The sequence below is a fragment of the Microcebus murinus genome, chromosome 10 (genome assembly GCF_040939455.1).
Source record: "Microcebus murinus isolate Inina chromosome 10, M.murinus_Inina_mat1.0, whole genome shotgun sequence".
NCBI lineage: Eukaryota > Metazoa > Chordata > Mammalia > Primates > Cheirogaleidae > Microcebus > Microcebus murinus.
In genome coordinates this window covers 100,459,522-100,483,130 of record NC_134113.1, presented here as the reverse complement: position 1 = coordinate 100,483,130, position 23,609 = coordinate 100,459,522, and the positions used below count along the sequence as shown (strand labels likewise).

At 47.6% G+C, this 23,609-nt stretch overlaps 1 protein-coding gene across 1 annotated transcript in view; it reads right to left on the bottom strand.

The window, feature by feature from the left end:
• The window catches only part of CACNA2D4 (calcium voltage-gated channel auxiliary subunit alpha2delta 4), a 111,613-nt gene that overhangs the window by 44,073 nt on the left and 43,931 nt on the right, over positions 1–23,609 (bottom strand). Inside the window, exons 17-23 of the mRNA XM_012747243.2 lie at positions 13,682–13,743; positions 12,647–12,714; positions 11,565–11,610; positions 11,395–11,492; positions 9,885–9,978; positions 3,502–3,597; positions 1,412–1,539 (exon numbers count right to left, since the gene is read on the bottom strand). Coding sequence (XP_012602697.2) covers positions 1,412–1,539; positions 3,502–3,597; positions 9,885–9,978; positions 11,395–11,492; positions 11,565–11,610; positions 12,647–12,714; positions 13,682–13,743 — 592 coding nt within the window. The remainder of the gene's footprint in view (positions 1–1,411; positions 1,540–3,501; positions 3,598–9,884; positions 9,979–11,394; positions 11,493–11,564; positions 11,611–12,646; positions 12,715–13,681; positions 13,744–23,609) is intronic.

The following is a 23,609-nucleotide window of genomic DNA, read 5'->3' as shown; positions in this document are numbered from 1 at the left end:
CAACTGAGCCTGGACTTTGGTGGGACAGACCTCGTTCTAGCCTGGCTCTGGAGCTCCCTTGCTGTGTGACCCTGGGCAAGTCATGGAACCTCTCTGAGCCTCAGAGTCTCCCTGTGTAAGTTGCGGAATAAGAAGCCTTATCTCACGGGGTTGTGCAGACTGAACAAGCTATATGCAGAAAACTTTTGGAAAGCGTGTTCATTTGGGTACACGGGTGGGAGGGACAGGCAGAGCCTGGGGAGGCAGGTGTAGCTAGCACAAGGTGAGGAAAGCTTCCAGCGGGCACAGAGGTGGAGCTCCTGCCTGCTGTCTGCCTTCCCCGTCCTTGTCCCAGGAGGAGCCCTGGAGCCTGAGCCAGGGCGTTTCTCCATCTTGAGTCTTGAGACGGTTTTGGGGCAGTGGTGGCTGGACGGCCTTTGGGAGAAGGGCACCTTGAAGGGGAAGTTCCAAGTTGACCACCAGCCCATGGCCCTCCTGTCACACATCTCGCCCCACCACCTCTGGCAGCTCATGTCCCGCAGGTGGGTTCTCTCCAGGGCCCTTGGTCCACTGGGCGGCATCAGCTCCCCAGTGGAGTCCTGGGCCCCTGGGCAGGCTCCTCCACTCCCAGAGTCTCTTCAAGGGCAACGCTATGCGGGCACTAAGTCCCTCTCAGGTCTAAACATTTTGTGATTTTCCTGGTGCTCTGTTAAAGCCACTTAATTTTTCATTTTTGGGCTATTTTGCAGAGTGGAGCTGGGGTTGGGTGCTGGGCGCCGGCCAGCTCTGAGAGTGTCCTGGTCCTTGGCCTTGTCGGGTTTGCTGACGGCGCATCTGGTGCCTCCACGCACCCTGGGAGGCTCCCTCCCGCCAGCAGAGAAGCTCCTCAAGGGCTGCTGGGTGCTCCCTGTGGCTGCTCCCGGTGACCATGGGGAGGGGGCCAGGCTGCTTTCCCTCTGTTTGTGAAGAGCATGTGGCCTGCTGGCCGGGAAGCCCGGCAGCCCTCTGACGCAGCGCTCTGCCACTGCCATCCGGAACTTCTTGTTCACGGAACTTTCTCCGCCACACAGACATGTGGAAGTAGAAGACCCTTAGAGAGCAACTCTTCCCGCACCCTCGCATTTGGAGTTCGGGCCGCAACAGCCCTCCTAACTTGCAGTGAGCCCCTTTCCTTTACCCTGTGCTGGAGAGGGAAGCGCCTGCTGTGCCCCTGGCTGGGGTCCAACAGCCACCCACAGCCAGCACGTGGGGCCTGGGCGTGGGGAGGCGGGACGGAGCCTTCTCAGGCCTCAAGTGTCGGGAGGGAAGGAAGGGAGAGAGCCCGGGAGGTCTGGGCCTCTGTTCCACATCCCACCCGCTTCCCCCGGAGAGCACAGCAGCACGGGGAGGTTCTGATCCCGCCCCCAGCCCCGGAGCAAGGGCTGTGGGTTACCTGGGCCCTCTGCAAAGCGGAGGTTGAAGACAAAGCTGCCGGCCGGCTGCTCACAGGCCTGGCGGTACCACAGCGGGAAACGGTCCAGCGTGAACACACTGGCCTCGTCTGCAGGCGTCAGGAACTTCCTGCAAGGAGGAAGACTTGGTACCTCCCCCACACCTGGGAACACAGCCATCCCTTCTTCCTTGTTCCTCACAAGACCACCTTGCCCAGGCCAAGAGAGCACTCCCTCTGCTTTGGCAGAGTTGCAGACAGATGACAGACAGAAACACTAGCCCAAAATTGGTAGCACCCCAGACAATGTTCCCCACCAATTCCTGACTCTTCCAGGATCAAAATGATGCTGCACCTGATGGCACATGAGCAGCTGGGAGAGGTGCAGGGTCCGTGTTATGAAGGTGTACTTTCCACTTTTATGCAGACTCTGTTGTCTGCAGGATTTATTTCCTTTGGATGTAGCCTAAATTATTTTTGTCTGGCTCGTTGGCATGTCTGAGGGCGGCAATTGTACAGTCAAGGCGATCAGGCTCTAATAGAGGGGCATGAATTCCCCCAAATAGCTCCTTGGAAAGGACTGCCGCTAAGGCTTTTGAAGGCATCGTGAGTTCCCTTTGTCAAGCAGCTCTACCTTCCTAATTATGGTTTTGTGTTCCCTGCACACGGCAGCCCACGGGAGGAGTGTGTGTCCAAAAGCAGAGTGGGGGGAGGGGCGGGGACCTGCAGCGCTGCCGTGGGCAATCCACACAGTGAGTACCTGGGGGTGGTTTGGGAGTGATGGGCTCACATGCCCACAGGCGCCTGCCTTTCTGCACGGCACTGGGCTGTCACTGGGCTGCTGCTCCCACAAGGCCAGGTTGCAGGGAGCCCTCTGGGAGAGCTCACAGGAGCAGAGGCGCTCTGCCACCTCGGAAGGGCTGTCTGTGTTGAGAGCTCCTTCTTTCATTCTCAGAGGCCTTTTAGAGGGGCTGGGGGAGCACTGTCGAGGCAGCAGCTAGCTCTCCCCTCCACCTCCCGAGTGAGCGGAGGGAGGAGGACCGGGAGGAGGGGGAGAGGGAAGACCAACTTAATTTGTTTTCCTAGAAAGCCTCAGCTTTGCTTAGCAAGTGTAGATTTGTCACAGAGTCCTGGAAGGAGCTCAAAGATGGCGCTCCGTGGCTGAGTGTGCTTGGATTTAGCAAGAGGAGCAGTCGGCCGGTGGGAGGCAATGACAGGGTGGTCAAGGCTGCCCAGTGGCCCTCAGCTGTTTTCGTCTCCAGGTTTGAGGAGGGGCAGGTGGCATTGCTCCCCTCAGCTCCTCCTCTGGGCCCCTGATTCTCCCGGAATCCTGCCTTTGCTTAGAGCAGGTTTCGTGGCCTGGGCACCGGCGACGTGGCCGGCCGGGCAACCACAGCGCACAGCGCACCTGGACTCTGCCTACGAGATGCTGGCAGCAGCCTCTCCAGTTCCCCCACTGTGGCAGTCAAAAACGTCCCCAGACATTGCCAAATGCCACCCAGGAGGGGGAAATCACCCCAGTGGAGCCTTTCTGCTTGGACTCTTAAGCCTCCCGTGCCCCCCAGCAAGCGGAGCTAGGACCCCGCCAGAGGAGGCGAGCGCCTGCAACCTCCCCCATGGCGAGGCGGTGCCAGCAGGGGTGCTGCTGAGGTGGGCTCTCCATGGGCAGGGCTCCAGGGGCAGCCCCTTGCTCCCCAGGGGCAGAGAAGTGTCTGCAGAGAAGGGGGCACAGCCAGAAGACTTAGCCTGTCAAGGAGAGACGAGTCCCAGAGAGGAAAGCAATTCAGGGTTCCCCTCTTATAGGCTCCCCTAAGTGGAATCTCTGACCGACCCCAACTTCAAAGCCTTTCTCCTCCCTGACTGCCCACGCACTGTCCTCTCCGGGGACGCCTCCAGGATGTGTGCGAGCCTGGTGGAAGGGTGACCTTTCTCACTCTGCCAGCTGCAAAGCCCCACCCTCTGCCCCCACTGGGCTCCCAGGGGCTGAGCGAGCTGGAGACCGAGTCTCAGTCCGCCCACTGCCCTTGAACCCGCCTAAGGGCTGTCCTCTCCGCTCCGCAGGGTTCCCTCCCAGGGTGGCCAGCAGGACTCACCTGTCGGAGAGCTTCTCGGAGCCCACAAACAAGCTGCTTCTCAGGAGGCCAGCCCGGGTGCCCAGGAAGGCCATGTCCACCGCACACTCGGTCTCACTGCGGGACAGACAAGCGGGAGTGGTCGCCACGTGGACGCAGCGCAGCAGGCACCCGCACATGGGGGCCTGCAGGGCTTTCTGGGCCTCTCCCAGCTGGCACCCACCCTGGCTCAGGGGAGGCTTTCCTGGAGGGCTGAGTTCTGGGGGTCACACCATCTGCTGGCTGCAGAGCATGTCGTGTTGGGTGCCGGCGTCCGGCAGCACCGCCCTGGCTGAGTGGACACCCCAGGCCAGCCTCTGCTTTGTCAGATCTGGCTCCTAACTTGTGCCCCTGGGGTTGGGTCTGGAAGACAGAAGGAACTCAGGAAGGAGAGTCCGTCCTGGGACCAAGGATTGGAACGTCTGACCAGCAAGCCCCTCACAGTTTTGAGCCCTTCCCACATAGCTCCCTGGGCACTGAAATGAGAGGCGCTGCCCACATCCGCCTGGGAGACGCCCTGGGGCTGCGAACCCTGCTGATGAGACAGATCTACCAGCCGCTGCAGCGCCACTGACCCCCCCCAGTCTCCAAGCTGAAAGCCACGGCGACGGCACCAGGGTGGGATGTCGCCCCTTCTAACTCTGGCACCATCGTGTTCCTGGCCTGGTTTACTGGAGGCCATGACCTAACTCCTCCCAGTGCCTGGGCCTGTGGGCTGGGGCGGGCAGACGAGGTGGGCGGCCCCAAGCCCCGGCCAGGGAAAGGCTGCATCTCCTCAGGCTCAGAGCGAGGCTGTCGGAGCCCTCAGGGGTGGGAGGCACAAGTGGCACCGCACAGCGTCTGTGGACAGGCGGGAACTGGATTAAAGTCCAGGCCGAGGCCTGGAAAGTCCCCGAGGAGAGTGTCCGGAGACTGAGACAGGCTTCCAGCCCGTCTGCGGACAGGCGGCCGCACAGCGCGCCAGGACCGTGCAGACTTGCGCACCACGGACACCAGAGCCCCGCCACGGAACCACCGAGTCAGGCCCTCTGGGCTGGGGCCTGCCCTCCTGCGCTTCACTAAAGAGCTCCTGACCCAACTGTCTGCTCAGCAGTCGGGACAGGCTCACCGGCACCCCACCACAGCTCAGCTGGACAGCTGCCCGCCCACCGCCAGGCCTGGCTTGTCTGCGGCCCCCTCCAGCCCCTCAGCTAGATTGCTTTGAAGCAAATCCCAGATATTTCATGGGTAAATTTTGAAATTTTAATTTGTGTCATTAAAATATAAGGAATTTTTTTAAAAAAATACCTCTAGCCACTATCACACCTTTAACCCCCCTCCATTCCTTAATATCATCAGATAATCCAATTGCCTTATGAATTTTTTAAGTTTGGTTGAATCAGAGTCTAACTAAAGTCCATGCTTTGCAACTGGTTGCTATTAGTAACTCTTTTGTCTGTCTCTCTCTCTATGTGTGTCTTTATTGATATATCATTCACACACCATACAATTCACTCACCTAAAGTGTAAAATGCAATGGTTTTTAGTATCGTCACAGAGTTGTACAACCATCACCACTGTGAATTGCAAAACATTTTCACCACCCCCAAAAGAATTCCCTAACTGTTAACAGTCATCTTCGATATTTCTAACCTGATTTCCTCTCTCTACCCACTCTCCCTCTCCCTTTCTCTTTTCCCAGCAGCTGACTTCCTGTCAAATTAGGTCATTTGTCTGAGGACTTTCACGTGTCTGGATTTGGCTACTGCAGTGCTGTGGTGTCACTCAGCAGGCTCTCCCAGCCCCAGGTTTCTTGCAGCTGCCAGTCAGCCCCGGGTCCTGCCCAGGGTCAGCGTTGCATTTTCATAGACATGTGTCTCAGCAAGTCACACACTATCTGATTGATTAGAGGTTGCAAAATAGGTTTATTCCTTTATTTCTTCTTTATATTATTTTCACTTGAAATACTTGCATAAATAAAAACCTCTCCTCATCAATGTTTGGTTATCCTGAGATACAATTTGTACCATTGATTCTTTTTGTTTCTTTACCAGTTTTTAGAATAATGCATTGTTTTCTTAACATCTTCCAAAATGACCAATGAAGTTTTTTTCCCAGTACCATTATGAACTCAAAGGTTTTTAAAAACATATTTCATGTGTTTTAACCAATTGCAGTTATTGCAACTTTTGCTGCTCTGATCGTCCCACCTTTGGCCAGTGAGAGGTTCTTTAAGTTGGCCCTGGGGTGATCCCTTTGGCAGTCTCATTAGTCTTTGGTAGCTTCTAGCTTCCTGGGATGACAAGACGTTTCAGGCTCATTCTGTGCATGTTCCACCCCTGTGAGGGAACCAGACATTTCTCCAAGGAGCACGGGCTCATTTGGACGAGGACCTCGCATGGAGAGCCACAGTCCAGGCCCGGCACGTTCACTGAGGTTGATCCTCCCAGTGGAGAGAGCTAGGGTGATCTTTATATTTCTTTTAGAGAAAATACATCATGAGTTCAAATTGATATTTCCAATTCAAATTCAGAATTAAATCCAAATTTCTTTGATTCTTGAAATTTGCATCGCTTTTCTCTTTTGCTGAAAATCTTGGTTCCTAATGACATTAACCTAGTCCCATTTGCTCTGTCTGTTCAGAATAACAATGCCAGCATTATTTCTAGCAATGTGAGTGCTGAGCACAGTCTTAAGGTTTTATTTATTTAATATTTACAGTTCTAAAGCTCCCTAAAGAATTCCCGTATGTATGGTTATTTCAGAAATTTGATAAACAGCCAGGCTTATTTGTTTCATTTGCTTTCACTTTTTTAGAGGTTGCTTTAAAAATTTAATTTAGTTTTATAACTAGATAAGGCATTTACATGGGTTCAAAGTCACTATTAAAAATAAGACATATTCAGAGGAGTCTGTCTCTGTATATATCTTCTTGTTCCTTCACTCTTCCTATAGGTAACCTTATTTTTGGTTTATTGTTTCATTAAAAAATACATGTGTATATGTGTGCATACAAATATATATGCATATTTATGTGTATGTATGTGTAAATAATTATGAAAATATATTTGTATTTCCTCTTTTTAGATAAATAGTGAGGGTATTAGTCACACTTTTCTTCATTACTGAAGATTATTGTATAGTAACAGTATATACAGATATTTCTAGACTGCATAATATTCTATCATGTGGATCTACCATGGTGCAATTATGCAGGTTGTTTCCAATCTTTTGCTGTTATTAAAGGTACTGTAATGAATGGCTGATATTTTTGCCCTCAAAAATATGTATCTTTGGGATAAGGTCCCGGAAAGGTGATTGCTGGATCAAAGTGTAAATGCAGGCGTCATTCTGGAAGATGCCATCAAGTTCCCTTCATAGGGCTTGAAGCATTTTGCATTCCCACCCACAATATACAGAATGCCTGACTCCCCACAGCTTAGCCAACAGTGCACGCTGACAGAGTTAGATGGTTAGCAATCTCATAGAGGAGAAATCCACTCTGGATATAGTTTTAACTTACATTTAAGACTAAATGCTACGTTGAGGATTTTTCCAAATATTTAAGGACTATTTGCATTTTTCCTCTGTGAACTGTCTTTATCTTTGGACCACTTTCCCTCTAGAGTGGTTGGTCTTTTAAGTCTCTATTTTTGAAGCCCTTTAGTTATCGTAAATATATAATATAGAGAGAGTACCCCTCTATCTGTTTTATAAGTTGCAAACATCTCTCCAGTTTGTTGTTGTTTCTCTTTTTACCTTGCTTGTGTTTTTATTTTTCCCATTTGTTTAATTTATCTGTCATTCCTGTGTTGCTTCTGCATTTTGAGTCATTGTTGGGAAAGATTTCCCCACTCCTAGATTTTAGAGTGATTGGCTCATGTTTTCTTTTAGTATTTTTATACTTTCATCTTTTACATTTGAATCTCTGAGTCATTTGGACTTTATCCAGGTGTATGGTGTGAGAAAAGAACACAATTTTATCATTCTCCATATGGCTTTCAAACAAGTTATTTAAAAATCCATCTTTCCTTCATTGATTTGATGTGAGGCCTCTATCATATACTACATTCCCACATGCGTTTAGACAAATGTCCAGGTCTCCTATTCTGTTCCCTTGGCCAGCCTGCCTTTCCCCACGCCAGTGCCACGCTGGGTGACTCATGTGGCTTTCTCACGTGCTGTCACGCCTTGGTAGGCCCAGCCTCACTTCACGCCTTCTCTGTCAGGTGTTTCTGAGCAATTCTTGCTTGTTCTTCCACATGAACTTGACAATCAATTTCTCTGCATGCAGAAAAATACTCATGACATGGCATTTTTATTGGGGTTGCATTAAATTTATAAATTAACTCCGGAAGGATTAATATCTTTATGATGTTGAATCCTCCTATCCAAAAACACTATCTGTCTTTCCATGTGTTGTAGTCTACTTTTGTGTTTTTCAAGAGTGTTTCAAAATTTTCCTTATATGGGTTTTTGGGCAGTTCTTATAATTTATAAAACTATAGAACATGTTCTTATAGTCTTATAACTTTATCATACTTTGTTTCTTATCCTTCTAAATAAACCTTATTGTATTATACCTTCTGGTTTCTGTTGTCACCTGTTACTTTACTAAATTCTCATATTGGGTATGGTAGTTTCCCCATTAATTCTTTTGGTGTTGCCAGGTATATAATCTTATCATCTTTAAATAGAGACAATTTTGCTTCTCTCCTTCCAGTTCTCATTTCTCTAAGTGCTTTCTCTCATCTCACTGCACGGAAATCTTCTGACCTTCTCAGACGGCAGCAGGGCAAGGCACGCTGTCTGTCCTGGGAGAGCCTCGAGCCCGTGGAGATGTCAGCTTTCAGGTCTAGATCGATCTTAATTTTATGGAGAGGTTTTTAAAAACATGCATGGATATAATATTAATATTTGTTTAAATGCCTTTTCTGCATCTATGGTTATGTAATTTTTCTCCTTAGTTTTACATTATGTCATATTAATTTCCTAGGGAGTCTTTTCTGATGTACACTCTGATTAAGAATATTTGCTTTTCAATGTTTCTCTGCATTAAAAACATCTGTGGTTACCCATGACCTTGTAGAGATGAAGATGACACCCTTCTCTCCAAACCTAGCAGTCCAGCCCTCTGCAGAGGGCAAAACACTGAGGGGTCAGGAGCCTGGCTCTGGGACCAGTGGCTGGGCTGTGATTCTAGCTCTGCTGCCCACAAAGCTGTGGGCTGGGGCAAGGTGCTGGCTGTCACCTGCTTTGGTGTCCTCATCTGTGACAGGGGTGATGACAGCACCTGTGTCAAAGACTGTAGTGAGGACGAGGTGGGTTAATATACCTAGAACTTGCTACTATTTACTACTTAGAACAGTTCCTGGCCCACTGGATTCTTTTTCTTTCTCTCTGTTAGTTTTATTTGATTTTATATAGGTCATATTTTACACGGTTCCAAATCATACCAAAAACTATACAGTGAAAAGTATCCTTTTCCTCCCTGTTTCAGTTACCCATTTTTCTCAGAAACGATCAGGGAGGACTATTTCCTAGGGAGCATTCCCTAGATATTATGTATAGAGATACACAGGTATAATACGCACACAAACACACAGATGCTGCGTCCATGGTCTCTCACCTATATGGAGGCAGACCGTGCAGAGCATTCCACGTTTTACTTTTTGCAATAGGAGATTGTCCCTATAAAATTCTGTAGATGTTTTTATTAGGATAACATTAACAAACTAATTCAGGGGAGATTTGACATCTTTACAATGTTGAATCTTCCTATTCAGGACCAAGGTGTGGTCCACTATGACCTTAACCTCATTAGTATCTTACACTGCCCTCCACACTCAAGAGCACATGCATGCATCCACGCTCACAGTCACATGCCGTGCACCCTTCTACCTGGTCACTGAACACGATAGCCCCAGTAAAGACCAGCAAAGGGAGTGAGGAGATCTAAGGGGCTGGGAGACACCGAGGTCAAGTTCACTGGTGTCAAGACCTTATCTGCTGGAAACAAGGCTCTCAGCAGGGCACTTAGGCTAATGGGCTGTCACGGCTAGAGCCCAGCCCAGAAAGAGGGCCTCCCAGAAGGGGGCTGTCCTGGCGTGGGGATTGAGACCTCTGCCCAGGAGACCTAGGCATGGTGTTTTGTGGAGAGGGCAGCAGCCCTCTACTGCGTGTGGAAGCTCTGCCAAGCCCCGCTCCGCTGGGGCTGTGTGGAGGTCGCTCGCCCCCGCCCATGTCTTCCTGCCCTCATCATGGCTCATCTTAGGCCAAGGGATGTGGGAGGAGTCCTGAGCCACCAGCCAGGTGGCAGCAGGTGCCCTTACTCAGCCGAGGGAACCCTGGGCCCCTGGGCGCTGCCTCTGGGAACCCGTGCATACTTGGAGACGTTGAGGGCCAGCGCAGTCCAGTAGGCTTCCATGGGGGCTGTCACCACCGCATCGAACAGCACCTCTCGCACCAGCTCCTCGTCACCTGCGGGCAAAACCAAAGGGGACCAGGCCACGTGCTTCCCCCGTGATTAGGAACACAGCTCACCTGCTCTTCGAAGTCCAGGGAACTTGATGTGTGGACAAGCGGGCACAAGGAGGCTGCCTCCCCTCTGCCTGCCTCCACATCCTCAGCGCCAAAGGGACATGAGTAGAACTGAACAGCACCTCGGGCTCTCTCCAGTTCTGACACTCTGTGAGCCTCGGAGACTCCTTCGGTGACATGGGGCCAGGAGCCGCCCAGCCTGCCTCTCCCGTCTCCACACCTCCGCTGTGCTCGTGGCTGTCAGACACGCTCTCCCGGGTCTGCGGACCCGACTCTGCCATGCTCCCCTCGCCTCGAAGCTGCCACATGCCATTCCCTTGCCCGGGACGCTTTTCCCTGCTCTTTGCATGGGAGGCTCTTGCTTTTCCCTCTTTTTAAAAAAATTATTTATTTTTATTGAGGTGAAATTCACATAACATAAAACTAACCAACTTGAACATGTGATTCAGCGGCATTTAGTACATTTACAATGCTGTGTAGCCACCACCTCTGTCTAGTTTCCATGTGTCTCTGGCAGCCCCAGAGGAGAGCCCAGCAAGCCTCTTGCATCCTTAGCTGCGTGACACCACTTCTCGGAGGTGGCCTTCCTGGACCAGCCATCTAAAGCAGGCCCCATCCCCACGGCACCCTCGTCAGGGCTTGGTCACGCTCCGCCCTGCCGTCCCGTCCCTGCTGGGCTGTGAGCTCCACGGAGCAGAGGCCTGGGCTGGGTTCTCTTTGAGCCGTCCGCGCCGCCCTGGGGCCTGGCGCGGCAGGGACACACCTCGTACAGATTTGGCGATGGAATTAACGCCTGAACAACTGAGTGCCCAGTGGGCCAGGATGGGAGGCAGAGTCCTCTTGTGAGGGCGACACTTTTGTGATAGGGTGACCTGCCCCTTCACCAGAAAGGAGAGGGAAGGAGCATGCCAGGGTGTGGCCCACTGAGTCACCAGTTGCAGCAGTGCGGGAGAGCGCGTGCCCAGAGGACAAGGCAAGGGCTGTGAGGGCGCCGGCCCCAGGCTCCCCTCTGTGGGGAGGAGGGCTTCAGGTGCAGACCCAGCTGCTTGCCTAGGGGCCACTTCTAGGGGCAGAAGGGACAGAGCTGACAGCCAGGTGGTCCCCTGGGCCTCAGCAAGTCAATAGAGGCTGAAAACGAACTCAGTCCCCAATATGGGGACACGTCTGGTCACCACAATTCCAAGAATGCTTAGATGCCAGCTTGGCCTCGTAGTAAGGCTGGCTCTGCCATTTTCTTTGAGGCTCCCCCTGTCCTCTCTAGGCTGTCCTTGTGCCTCAGGGATAGGGCTACGTGGCATCCTCGCCCCCACCTGGAGCCCCGAGGAGAAACCCACCACTGCGGGTGGTGGCACTCACACTCCAGGTCTGGGTCCTCCCTGGTGAGGAAACGGACCATGGCCTCCAGCTGGCTGAGCTTCCGGTGGTCCGGGTCGATGTCCGTGGTGCAGTAGATCCTGGAACCCCGGGAGTCAGTGTCACCTTGAGAAACTGCCCCTGCCTCCTCCCATCCTCTCCTCCTCGCTTACCAGTCGCCGGCCAGACTCAGGTCCGGGTGGAGCAGGTCGTGCAGACCTGAAACAGAGACACGCTCGGGGCGACACGCACCCACAGGGGGAGGTGGGCACCGCCTGTGTGGGAGCCACCGCCCAGCAGGCTCATGGCGCTGGGAGGGACAGCCCACTGTTCTTCCTTGCTCTTAGCTCACAGTAGGAACCCGACCAACAGCAGTGCAAGGTCTGCACATGTCCTGCCTGTGTGCACACCTCTCCTGCCTCCAGAAGTGCTTTTTCTTCCTGCTGCTTCAAGCCAAGTCCCACCCACTCTCCAAGGTTCAGGACCCATGCCGCTCCTTCACTGCGCTGCCCACCCGGCCCGGGCTGCCTGTTCCTCCTCCCCGGCTCTCACGGCCCTCCTCCCTCTCCAGGCTGGGTTCTGGTTGTCACGGCCACGTCCTCACGCTTCTGCCAGACGGCAGCTCGGCGAGGAAGCCGCGTCCGGCTCTCCTTAGCATCTCCTCTGGAAGGGCTGGTACTTTGCAGCCAGCTCCACTGGCCTCGCTGTACCCAGCTGAGCTAAAGGGGCAGTTGGGGGTGAGTCCCAAGGGGGCCCTGCCTCCAGTCCCCGTGAGCCTCCAGGGCCTTGCCTGGCACACAGCCTGCCCTGATGTGCTCGGCTGGTGCCGTGGATTGGATGAGTGGGGAAGAGGTGTCCCTCTGGCACCTCCTCAGAGCTCAGGAGTAAGGACGTGCTCAGTCAAGGCCTTGCTAAGTTGTAGGGAAAGATGACGGAGAGGCCAGCGGGGCATCTGTGAAGCCTTGAAGGGCCACTGCTCTGACACAGGCACAAGGCCGGGGGCAGAAGGGGAGCTCCTTTCCCCAGAGAAGCCCAGTGACTGCGGAGGCATGGCCTTTCTGACATCTGATTTCAGGCTTCTAGCCTTCTGCTGTAAGCTACCAAGTTTGCTGTGTCTTGTTATGGCAGCCCTAGCAAACGAGCTTTGCCCCTCGCTCTGAGTGGCTCAGGGAAGCTGCCACACAGGCTCTGCCCAGGGCCCCAGGAGAACCCACGTTTCCGCCAGGCTGCCCAGCACCGTGCAGCACCAACCCACCTTCTTCCACAGACGTGTCCCCCAGGAGCATGTACTCCCCGTGGCCCCGGGACAGCACCACTCCCAAGCTGCAGCAGGAGGAGAAAGCACACTCAGGACACCCGGCCCTTCCTGCCCTTCGTCAGCTCTGTGTGCTGTCCCCACGCTTGCCCTGGCCTCGCTGTTCCCTCCAAAACTCAGGCAGCATTCTGTCTTGTCATCAGCTTCCCTCCTGGGAAGGACCTGGAAATCCCAAGACTGAGGGCCCTCTGCGCACCTGTTTTCCTCAGGGCACATCCCAAAGGATGAGGAGGTCTCTGTGCCTCACAGGCACCCCCAGCAGGAGACTGCCCCTCCCCTGGCTCCTGCCACACCTTCCTCTCCTAGGGAGCATCAGTTTTGAGCCTGGACTGAATACCTGAACCATACAGCGGACTTTAAAAAGACCAGGGCTTGGGCTCCACCTCCAGAAATTCTGATCAAATTGGTTGTGTGAGGCCTGGGCACTGGGAGTTTTACAAAATTCCTCAGATGCTCTGAGGAGTGCTCAGGTCCAGGGACCAGGGCCATATGGAGAAATGCGGCGGTCGAAAGGTAGGGACCCTTTGTTTCCTTGTCTGTGTGGCGCCTCGAGTCAGATATCTGTACAGTTGGACAGAACCTAAGAGATCTTCAAGTTCGATCCTTTCATCTTTTAAGAAGCCACTACTTTAACATTTTTGAATGGACGATGTCATGTAATGCTCACAACACCACCAAGAAGTAGCTACTACCGTTAGCCCCGTTGTGCAGAGGAGACATCCACCGCAGGGAGAGGCCACGTAACTTGACAGAGGTCACACAGCCTGTGAGTGGCAGAGTTGGGGTGCAAATCCAAGCAGTGTGGCTGCAGAACCTGCACACTCGGCTACACTGGCAAAGCTGGTCTACGCCTAGCGTCCTGAATGCTGACCTGGGTCTTTTGCGGTTACCACAAAATTGCCAGCTAAATATGAGTTGTTGGTATTCACAATCCACACACCTGTTCCCACTGCAAATAAAGCACAGGTCCCTCACCTGAATGGTGTGTCACTGATGTCTGTGAAGAAGTAGTCATTGGTCAGGAAAAGAACTCGCTTCTGAAAGAGCAGACAAGGCAAAAGTGCTTGTGGAGAGAAGAATGGCTGCCCCCCACCCCAGCACCCTTGGAGTTTTCACAACCTCTGTGTGTCTTCCCCTCCCTGACCTGAGGCCACACACCCCATCCTATTGACATCATGGGCAGATCACTGCAAGGGCCAGCAAGCCACAGCCTTTTGCTAGTGGCCTGGATTTAAGGACCAAGGTCTGCCCATCATGGTGGACCCTAGCCACGTGCAGAATGGAGCACTTGAAATGTGCTACCAAGGAACTGGATTTTCAAATTTTAGTTAATTTTAGTTCACATAAATTTAGACAGTCAATGTGGCTAGTGGCTACCATGCTTGGCAGTACAGGTGTAGAATGGTGACTACAGGGTTCCCAGGGGGCCGGAGAGGAGGCTATCGGTTAGTGTCCAAATGGAGCCCGTGTGTACACAATCTGCTGACAGCCTCCCAGCCCTCAAAGATAGCCAAGGGAGAGTGGGGCACCACTGTGACTATAGGGGACTGACATATATTTTCCTAGTTTAAGAATTAAATTTAGTGAGTAATATACGTGCTCTGCCCAGAGTGTTTGAAAGTAATGTGTTCCAGACTAGGTCCTTGTGATAAACAAGGCTGTTGCCTAGAGGCATAACAAAGGACCTGAGCTGCAAGTAAGCAAGAGCTGCCCAGCCCCATGGCAATGGGGGTCTGGAGGCCACACGATAAATACATTGTTCCTGTGATTGCTGCTTAAACCCCATAAGATGGCTGGTTAGTCAATGACGGGTAAGATCCCTCAAGAATAGGGGCGACCTAAGCCAGGCACAGCCACCAGGGATCAGCCTAAGATCTTAGGGGTCACCCTAAGAGAAGCTGGGGATGAGAAATGCCCCCTGTGGCTACCTTGTTCATCCTTGCTAATCTCTGTCCGTGATCTATACCTGGTGCCTAGAGCAACCACCTAAAAATTCTGAGCCAGGGGATATCTGCTTCCCTAAGGCTACGCATTCTGAAATTTATGGGCATTGCTAAAATGCCTGGGTGGTTATGTACAAGGAACTAACTTTAATTTTTTAGAGTATAAAAATAAAACTGACCCGGAGTATTATTACTCCAGTCAACCGTCTGTATGTGTGTCCGCGTTTTTCTTTGTGTTCTGCATTTGTGTTTTGTGTTCTGTGTTCATAATCCATCCTGTAAACGGGCAACACACCCGTTACAACTTCTTTTTCCTTTCAAAGCTGCCATCTTTCAAGCTCCAGTTTGATCACTGCAAATCAGGGCATCAGACAGTGCACCAAGTGGCTAAGGACATGGCCAGGCTCAGACAACCCGGATGAAAGCCCAGCTGAGCTGCTTCCAGGTTGTGTGATCTTGGGCAAATGACTTCACTTTTCTAGGCACTGTTTTATCTCGTGGAATCAGGACTAACAGTAGTCTCTCCCTCCCATAAGGCCACTGTGAGAGTGTGTTCTGGGCTCCAAAGTTCTGTGGATTGTCCTACCCATTGATGAAAGCTTATGTCGCTGGGAAAGCCACAGTTTGTCACTGTCTCAGGACCTATTCTTGTTCCCTTCACGTCTTTCTGACTTTTCATTTTGGAAATTGGAGTGAGATGTTGGAAGGAACACACAGAGAGAGGATGGTGCAAAAAAAAAAAAAAAAGGCTTTCTTTCTCTAGGAAACTGGCTTTAGGTCAAACCACTGTCCTAAAAACTGGGCTCCTCCTCTAACACTGCCCTTCTGCCTCCTCTGCCAGAGCCTCCCTGCGGTTTCCCCATCACAGCAGTCTTGGGCACCCTGGGACACATCTGGGGAGACGGGAGCCCCTGTGCCCCAAGGTAGGGCTGGCTGGAGTGTCAGAACTGTAAATATTTTCCTTCTTTTTTGGGGGGGTGGGGCGAGGCAGAATCTCTGTTGCCGGGGCTAGAGTGAGTGTCGTGGCGTCAGCCTAGCTCACAGCAACCTCAAACTCCTGGGCTTAGTGATCCTCCTGCCTCAGCCTCCCAAGTAGCTGGGACTACAGGCATGCGCCACCATGCCTGGCTCTTCTTTTTTTTTTTAATTGAAAAAAGGGTGAAATGCACATATCTTAAGTGTATCATTCAATTAATTTTGATACATGTTACATGGTTTTTTGATACATGATTACAGCCATGTAATTACCTCCCAGTGAAGACATGGACTTTGCATCTTCTGCAGTCTCTTTGTCTTCCCCTTCCACGACACCCTCCGCAGGTAAACTCTGTCTGGGCTCTCACCATAGGTGGCTTTGCCTGTTCTTAGAGTACATGCTCTTTGTTGTGTCTGGCTTCTTCTGCTCAACATAGTGTTTTTAAGATCTATCTATGTTGTATGTCTCAGTGGTTTGTTTCTTCTGCTGCTGAGTAGCATTCCAGGGTATGGACATACCACGGTATGCTTCTATAATCGCCTATTGATGGATATTTGGGTTGTTTCTAGTTTGGGGCTAGACTGAAGAAAGCTGCCATAAACATACTGGAACAAGTCTTCCTGTGCACATGTGTTTTCATTTCTCTTGGTAAATACATTGCTGGGTCATATGGTAAATATATATGTACCTTCATTTAAAAACTGCCAAAAAATTTCCCAAAGTTTTTACCATTTTATCTTCCCACTAGCCATATCTGAGACTTCTAATTTCTCCACATCCTCCTCAGCATTTGGTGTTATTAGTCTTTTAAATTTTAGCCATTGTAAGTATGAAAAGCTATGTAAAGGGTAAAGCCATTGTAAAGGGTATGTAAAGCTTGTTGTAGCTTTAATTTGTATTTCCCTGATGACTAATCATGTTGAGCATCTTTGCATATATTCTTTTATGAAGTGTCTGCTCAAGTACTTTGAACGTTTTTTACTGGGTTGCTAGTCTTTTTGTAGGAGTTCTTTATGTATTTTGGATACAATCTGTCTTTACTTTTTCATTTTCTCTCTTTCTTTTTTCTTTTTTTGAGACAGGGTCTCACTCTGTTACCCAGGGCCAGAGTACATTGGCATCATCACAGCTCACTTCAACCTCCAACTCCGGGGCTCAAGGGATCCTCCTGCCTCAGCCTCCCAAGTAGCTGGGACTACAGGGGTATGCCACCATGTCTGGCTAATTTTTTTGGTTTTTGTAGAGATGAGGTCTTTCTCTTGCTCAGGCTGGTCTCAACCTCCTGGCTTCAAGCGATCTTCCTGCCTTGGCCTCCCAGAGTGCTAGGGTTACAAGTGTGAGCCACGCACCCAGCCACTTTTTAATTTTCTTACTGGTGCCTTTGATGAGCAGATGTTTTGCTCTTGATGCAGTCCAGTTTATCAAATTTTATTTTATATTTAGTGCTTTTTATGTTTTTGTCTAAGAAATCTTTGCATACCCTCAGGTGGAAAAGATTTTCCCTATGTTATCTTGTGAAAGCTTTATGTTTTTGGCTTTTACATTAAGTGTTTTGATGCATAAAACAACTCAAAAAATTAATTTTTCTGTGTGGTGTGAGATATGGCTCAATGTTTTTTCTTACCGATTTATTCAGTTGTCCTAGCACCATTTGTCAAAAGGAATTTCCTTTCTACACTGATTTGCATAGTGTCTTTGTTAAAAATCAATTGACAATATATGTGTGGGTTATTTCTGGATTCTCTATTCAGTCTCATTGATCCATTTGTCTATTCTTTTGTCAATACCATTCTGCTTGGTTATTGTAGCTTTATAGTAAGTTTTGAAATCAGGTACCATCAATTGCCCAAATTTGTTCTTATATTTTGAGATAGTTTTGCTATTTTAGGTCCTTTGCATTTTCATATAAATTTTAGAATTGTGTTGTCTGTTTCTAGACGTCTGTTCAAATTTTTATTGGGATTGTGTTGAGTCTATAGATCAATTTGGCGAGAATGGACATCTTAGCAATATTGATCTTACGACCCCTATAGATGGTTATATCTTTATATTTATTTAATTTTGATATTATCTCAGCAATGTCTTGTAGTTTTTAGTGTAGAGGTCATATATACCCTTGTTAAACTTACTCCTAAGTATTTTTTGTTATTTGTTGCTATTGTAATTAGAACTTTAAAATAATTTTAGTTTCTAATTGTTTCCTGCTATATATAAAATTAAAATTGATTTTTATAATATTTGATCTTGTGTTCTGTGAACTTGCTAAACTTAACTATTAGTTATAATGGTTGTTTTGTAGATTCTTGGGATTTTCTTGTAAACAATAATCTTGTCCATGAATGAAGACAGGTTTACTTCTTCCTTTCTTATCTTTGTGCCTTTTATGTTGCTTTCTTTTTTTATGGCACTGGCTAAGCACTTCAGTGCAATGCTTACAGACATCCTTGCCTTATTTTCAATTTTAGGGAGAAAGTGCTAAGTATTTTACCATTAAAAGTTTTCATAGATACTTTTTATCAGATTGAAGAAGTTTTCTTCTATTCCTGTTTACATTTGTTAAATGCTCTTTTAACATCATTTGAGATGATCATATGTCCTTTCTTCTTTATTCTGTTAATGTAGTCAATTACATTGATTGGTTGAATTTTTATAATGTCAAATTTACTATATTCTTGGGTTAGCCCCACTTTGTGCTATTGTTGTCATATATTTTACACTCACATACATTATAAACTCTATAATGCCCAGGTGTCAAAACTTTTGCTTTAAACAGTCAGTTGTCTTTTTGAGAAATTAAGAGGATAAATAAAAGTTTTACATTAACGCACATTATTTACCATTTTCAGTGTGGTTCATTCTCTCCCATAGTTCTCAGTTTCCATCTGGTATCATTTTTCTTCAGCTCAAATAATTTTTTAAGTATTTCTTGTAGCACAGATGTGTTAATGATGAAATTTCTGTTTTCTTTTATCTAAAAATGGTTTTATTTCACTTTATTTTTTGAAGGATATTTTCTGTATGTATAGAAATTTGGATTGATAATTTTTTTTCCTTTTAGCCCTTTAAGCACATTATTTCATTGTTATGTCAGCCATCATTCTAATTGTTTCCCTCTATATAAGGAATCTTTTTTTCTCTAACTTCTTTGGAGATTGTCTCTTAGCTTTGATTTTCAATAGCTGCACTATGATGTCCCCATGTGTCATTTTATTTCTATTTTTATCCTGCTTGGTGTTTGATGAGATTCTGTGATCTCTATAGGTTGATATTTTTCACCAAATTCAGGACACTTTTAGCCATTGGTTTTCAAATACTTTTTTCTGCTCCATTCTTTCTCCTTTTTTTCTAGGACTCCAAGAACACATATATTAGATCATTTGGTATTATCCCACAGAACACTGAGGTTCTGTTTTTCTTTTTTTCTCCATTTTTCCCCATTCTTCAAACTGGATAGTTTCTATTGTTCCACTTTCAAGTTCACTGGACTTTTTTCTCTAATCTGCTGGTAAGCCCATCCAGTAAGATTCTCATTTCAGATATTGTACTTTTTGGTCTTGAAATTTCCATTTGGAAGCATAGGCAATAAAAGCAAAAATAAACAAGTGGGACATCTAACTAGTGATACTACATCTGCACAGCAAAGGAGACAATCAACAAAATGAAATGGCAACCTATGGATTGGGAAAAATGCTTGAAAAAACACATATTTGATAAGGAGCTAATATCCAAAATACAGAAGGAACTCACACAACTCAATAGCAAAAACCCAAATAACCTTATTTAAAAATGGGCAAAGGAGGTTAGTCATAGTGGCTCATGCCTGTAATCCCAGCACTTGGGAAGGTCAAGATGGATGGAAGGATTGCTTGAGGCCAGAAGTTCCAGACCAGCTGGGGCAACATAGTGAGACCCCGTCTCTACAAAATTTTTCTTAAAAAATAAGCTGAGCATAGTGGCACACATCTGTAGTCCAGCTACAAGGAAGGCTAAGACAGGAGGATTGCTTGAGCCTAGGAGTTTGAGGTTACAGAGAGCTATGATGATGCCACTGCACTCCAGACTGGCAACAGTCCAAGATCCTGTCTCTAAAAAAGAGAAAAGAAAAAAATAGGGAAAGGACCTGAATAGACATTTCTCTCCAAATAAGACACAAAAATGGCCAACATCCATATGAAAAGTTGCTCATATCACTAATCATCAAGGAAATGCAAATCAAAACCACAATGAGATATCACCTCACACTTGTTAGGATGGCTTTTATCAAAAAAACAAGAAATAAGTGTTGCCAAGGGTGTGAAGTAAAGTACACTGTTGGTGGGAAGGTAGATTGGTGCAACCACTGTGGAAAACAGTATGGGACTCCTAAAGAAATTAAAAGTAGTACTGCCTTATGATCCAGTAATCCCTCTTCTGGGCATATACCCTAAGGAAATGAGGTCACCACCTCATAAAGATATCTGTACTCCCATGTTCATTGCATTATTATTCATGATAGCCAAGATATGGAAACAACTAAAGTGTCTCTTGACAGATGAATGGTTAAAAGCATTGTGATATATATATATACATATATGTATGTATATACAAAGGAATATTATTCAGCATTAACAAAGAAAGAGATCCTGTCATTTGCAACAACATGGATGAACCTAGAGGACATTGTGCTAAGTGAAATAAGCCAGATATGGAAAAAAAATACTGCGCAATCTTACTTACATGTGGAATCTAAAAAAAAATTGAATACATAGAAACAGAGTAAAATGGTAGTTGCAGGGTTGGGGGAAATGGTGAGGGGAAAATGGGAAGATGTCAGTCAAAAGGTACAAAGCTGCAGTTTTGGAAGATGAGTAAACGTAGATATCTAATGTACAACAGGAGGACTATACTTAATCATATTGTATGGTATTTTATACCACTAATTGGCCCAAAGAATAGAGTTTAGGTACCCTTACCACACACAAAAAGGGAAACTATATTTCATACAACTATATGAGAGGATGGGTATGTTATTTGCTTGACTGTAGTAATCTGTCTCTTTACTACATGTATGTACATCAAGATAAGTATTGCCAGCCCTCCATATCCCTAGATTCAGTCAACAGTGGTTTGCAAATATTCAGAGAAAGAAAAGGACAGTTGCCTCTGTACTGAACAAATATAGATGATTTTCTTGTCATATTTCCCTAAACAATACATTATAACAACTATTTACATAGCATTCACATTGTATTAGGTATTATAAGTAACGTAGAGATGATTTAATGTATATGGGGGATGAGTGTAGATTACATGCAAATACTGCACCATTTTATATAAAAGACTTGAGCATCTGTGGATTTTGGTATCCATGGGGGGGTCCTGAAACCAATCCCCCACAGATACCAGGGGATGACTATATTTCAAAACATCATGTTGTGCACCTTAAATATATTGAATTTAAAAATAGGTCTAATATAAAAATAAAATTGTCAATTGTCCTTATAATTCTCAATTGTGCTTTTGTACTGTGTCAAATCAGCTAAGCTGGAATTACATTTCCCAGACTGAAGTCCCTGTGTGGTTCCAAGGTAAAGTTGGCCAAAAGAGAAGTTCTGCCAGTCGGAAGTGAAGCAGCAGCCATTGTGTGCACGGAAAGTCAGTGTACACTGGGCACTGCTGCAGTTTGCTTGGTGTACTGGCTTCCTTCTTGGAATGGGCAGCAGCCAGATTCAAAGTGTCCCCAGCTGCTGCTGGATCTCCTCCTTCGGTTTCTCTGAGACCCAGCCTGGCGAATATGTAGCTCCATATGAAGGGCACTGGCTCCGTCTGCAGGTCATCCACATCCTTGTGGTTGGGGGTAGTGAGAGCCAGATGTGGGGCAGTCAGTCCATCTTCCTGGGCTCCTGTTTTCCTTGTGGGTTCCAGTTTGTGTTTGCTTTCTCCCATATTTGGTCTGCTGTCCTTCCCAACTGCTGGCCCTGATGACCTACAATGGCTTCAAGCTCACCATTACAGGCAGAGACACCAGCTTTCCATAGATTTCTTCACCAGCTCCCACAACTTCATAAGGTGTAATCCCTGGAATAAAATCCTATATTCATTCATATCATTCATAGTGGTTCTGTTCTTTAATCAAGCACTAACCATTTCTTTGCTGAGATTCTCTGTCTATTCATACATCATGACCATTCCTTGTGCATATTTATAATATCTGCATTAAAGTCCTTCTCTAATTCCAACAGCTAGGTCATCTCTGGGTCAGTTTTTAAGACTGATTTGTCTCTTAACTATGTGGCACATTTTCCTATTTTTCACATATTTAATAGTTTTTATTGGATACCACATATTGTAAGGAATAGAGTGTAGACACTCTGTCTTCCTTCGAAGAGTGTTGATTTTTACTTTAATCAGCAGTTAAATTATTGGCTAATAACCTTGAGCTTGTGGAGTCTTAGTTACATTTCGTTAGGGTGAGTCTGTTTCTGCTTTGTCTTCAGGTCTAGAGTGAATCTCTTGATCTTGGGGCATAATCTTTACTTCCAAGGTGTGGTTCTTCTGTGCTTTCAAATAAAATCCTGAGGCGTTACCAAGCCTCGCCACTTCTGTGTAACTCAGACTCCAAAATGTCTCCACTACGATGGGCAAGAGCTGAAATCCTTGCTCTGGTTTCCAGCTTTCCAGTGGGTGCTTAGAGGCTTCCCTGCACACGCACACTTCAGGAGTCCACCGAGAATTGGACAGAAGCTTGTGTGTGGATTTTGTGACCAGCCTCCCCGTGGCTCCCCATTTCTGGGCTATGCCTCCTCTTTTCCAGATACTTTGGAACCCAGATTCTGTTCTGTGACACTTTAAGATGATAACTGCAGCTTTCTGCTTGAATTCTAGCTGTTTGATTGCAAACAAACTGGTGAGTCCTCCTCAGGAAAAAACAGCTGTGTAAATGTGCATCTCACCCAATGTGGTTGTCTTGATTTAAGGGCTGTTTCTGCCTGTGTATGGTCACTTTCAAGTGCCTTTAAATTTTTTGTTTTTTGTATTTTGTCCAGAGTTTATAATTGTTATCTGCCAGAGGGTTAGTCTAGGGCAAACCACTCTTCCATGACTGGAATAAGAACTTTGAGATATTCTTTTAAAGCTGAAGTAAAAGGAAGAGAGAAGGGGGAGGGAGGTCTCTGAATGCCGCCAACAGAGAGAGATGGTGGGAGAGGTTTGGACATGAAGCAGGGGGTAGGAGGTATCAGAACAATCTGCTCCTTTAATAGTTTGCCTTTTCTTGCTGGACAAAAAAACCAAAGCGGGTATGTGGGGAGGAGAGACAGAGACAAACAGAGAGAGAGAAAGAGGGAGAGAGAGCCACAAGTGCACTACTCCTGTGTCCCTGAAACCCGGGGCACAGGGAGTCAAAGGCCCTAGAGGAACATGAGGCAAAGCTGCCCTGCGTGTGTCAGTTGCTGGTATGTGTGTTTGCACACATGCGTGCTGATGGTGTGTGTGTACACACATGAGCACTCAGATCAGTAGGGTTCCTTTGGGAGAACCCGGAAGCTACTAAAGAACACCATGTCTGCCTCTCCTCCCCATTGCAATTATTTGTTCTAAACAGACAACGTGAGAATGACAAAAAGGGTCCTAGGTTAGATGCTCTGGGATACTTTGCCCTTTTGGTTTGTTCTTTTAAACATGTGTCTCAGGATATCGGACCTTCATGCTGCTGTTGGGCCAGAGATTATGTTGCCTGTCATTGGTCTGCACTGGGGTGACACATGCAATCAAGGTGCCGCCTGCAGGCCAAAGCTCGGCTCCGCTCAAGCTTGACATCCCAGAGACTGGCTTGGATGGTGCCTTTAACATTTTTGGAATTCATTGTACACATTTTAAGTGTGGATTTCGGCGTCTCCTTCAGAAGGCATGTGCTCCCTCTAGTTTGCTTCAGGCCCCAGCCCCCCAGTGCCAAGGCCGGTCTGCTTTGCTCATTCATATTTCCTTTTTTCTTTTTTGAGTAAGA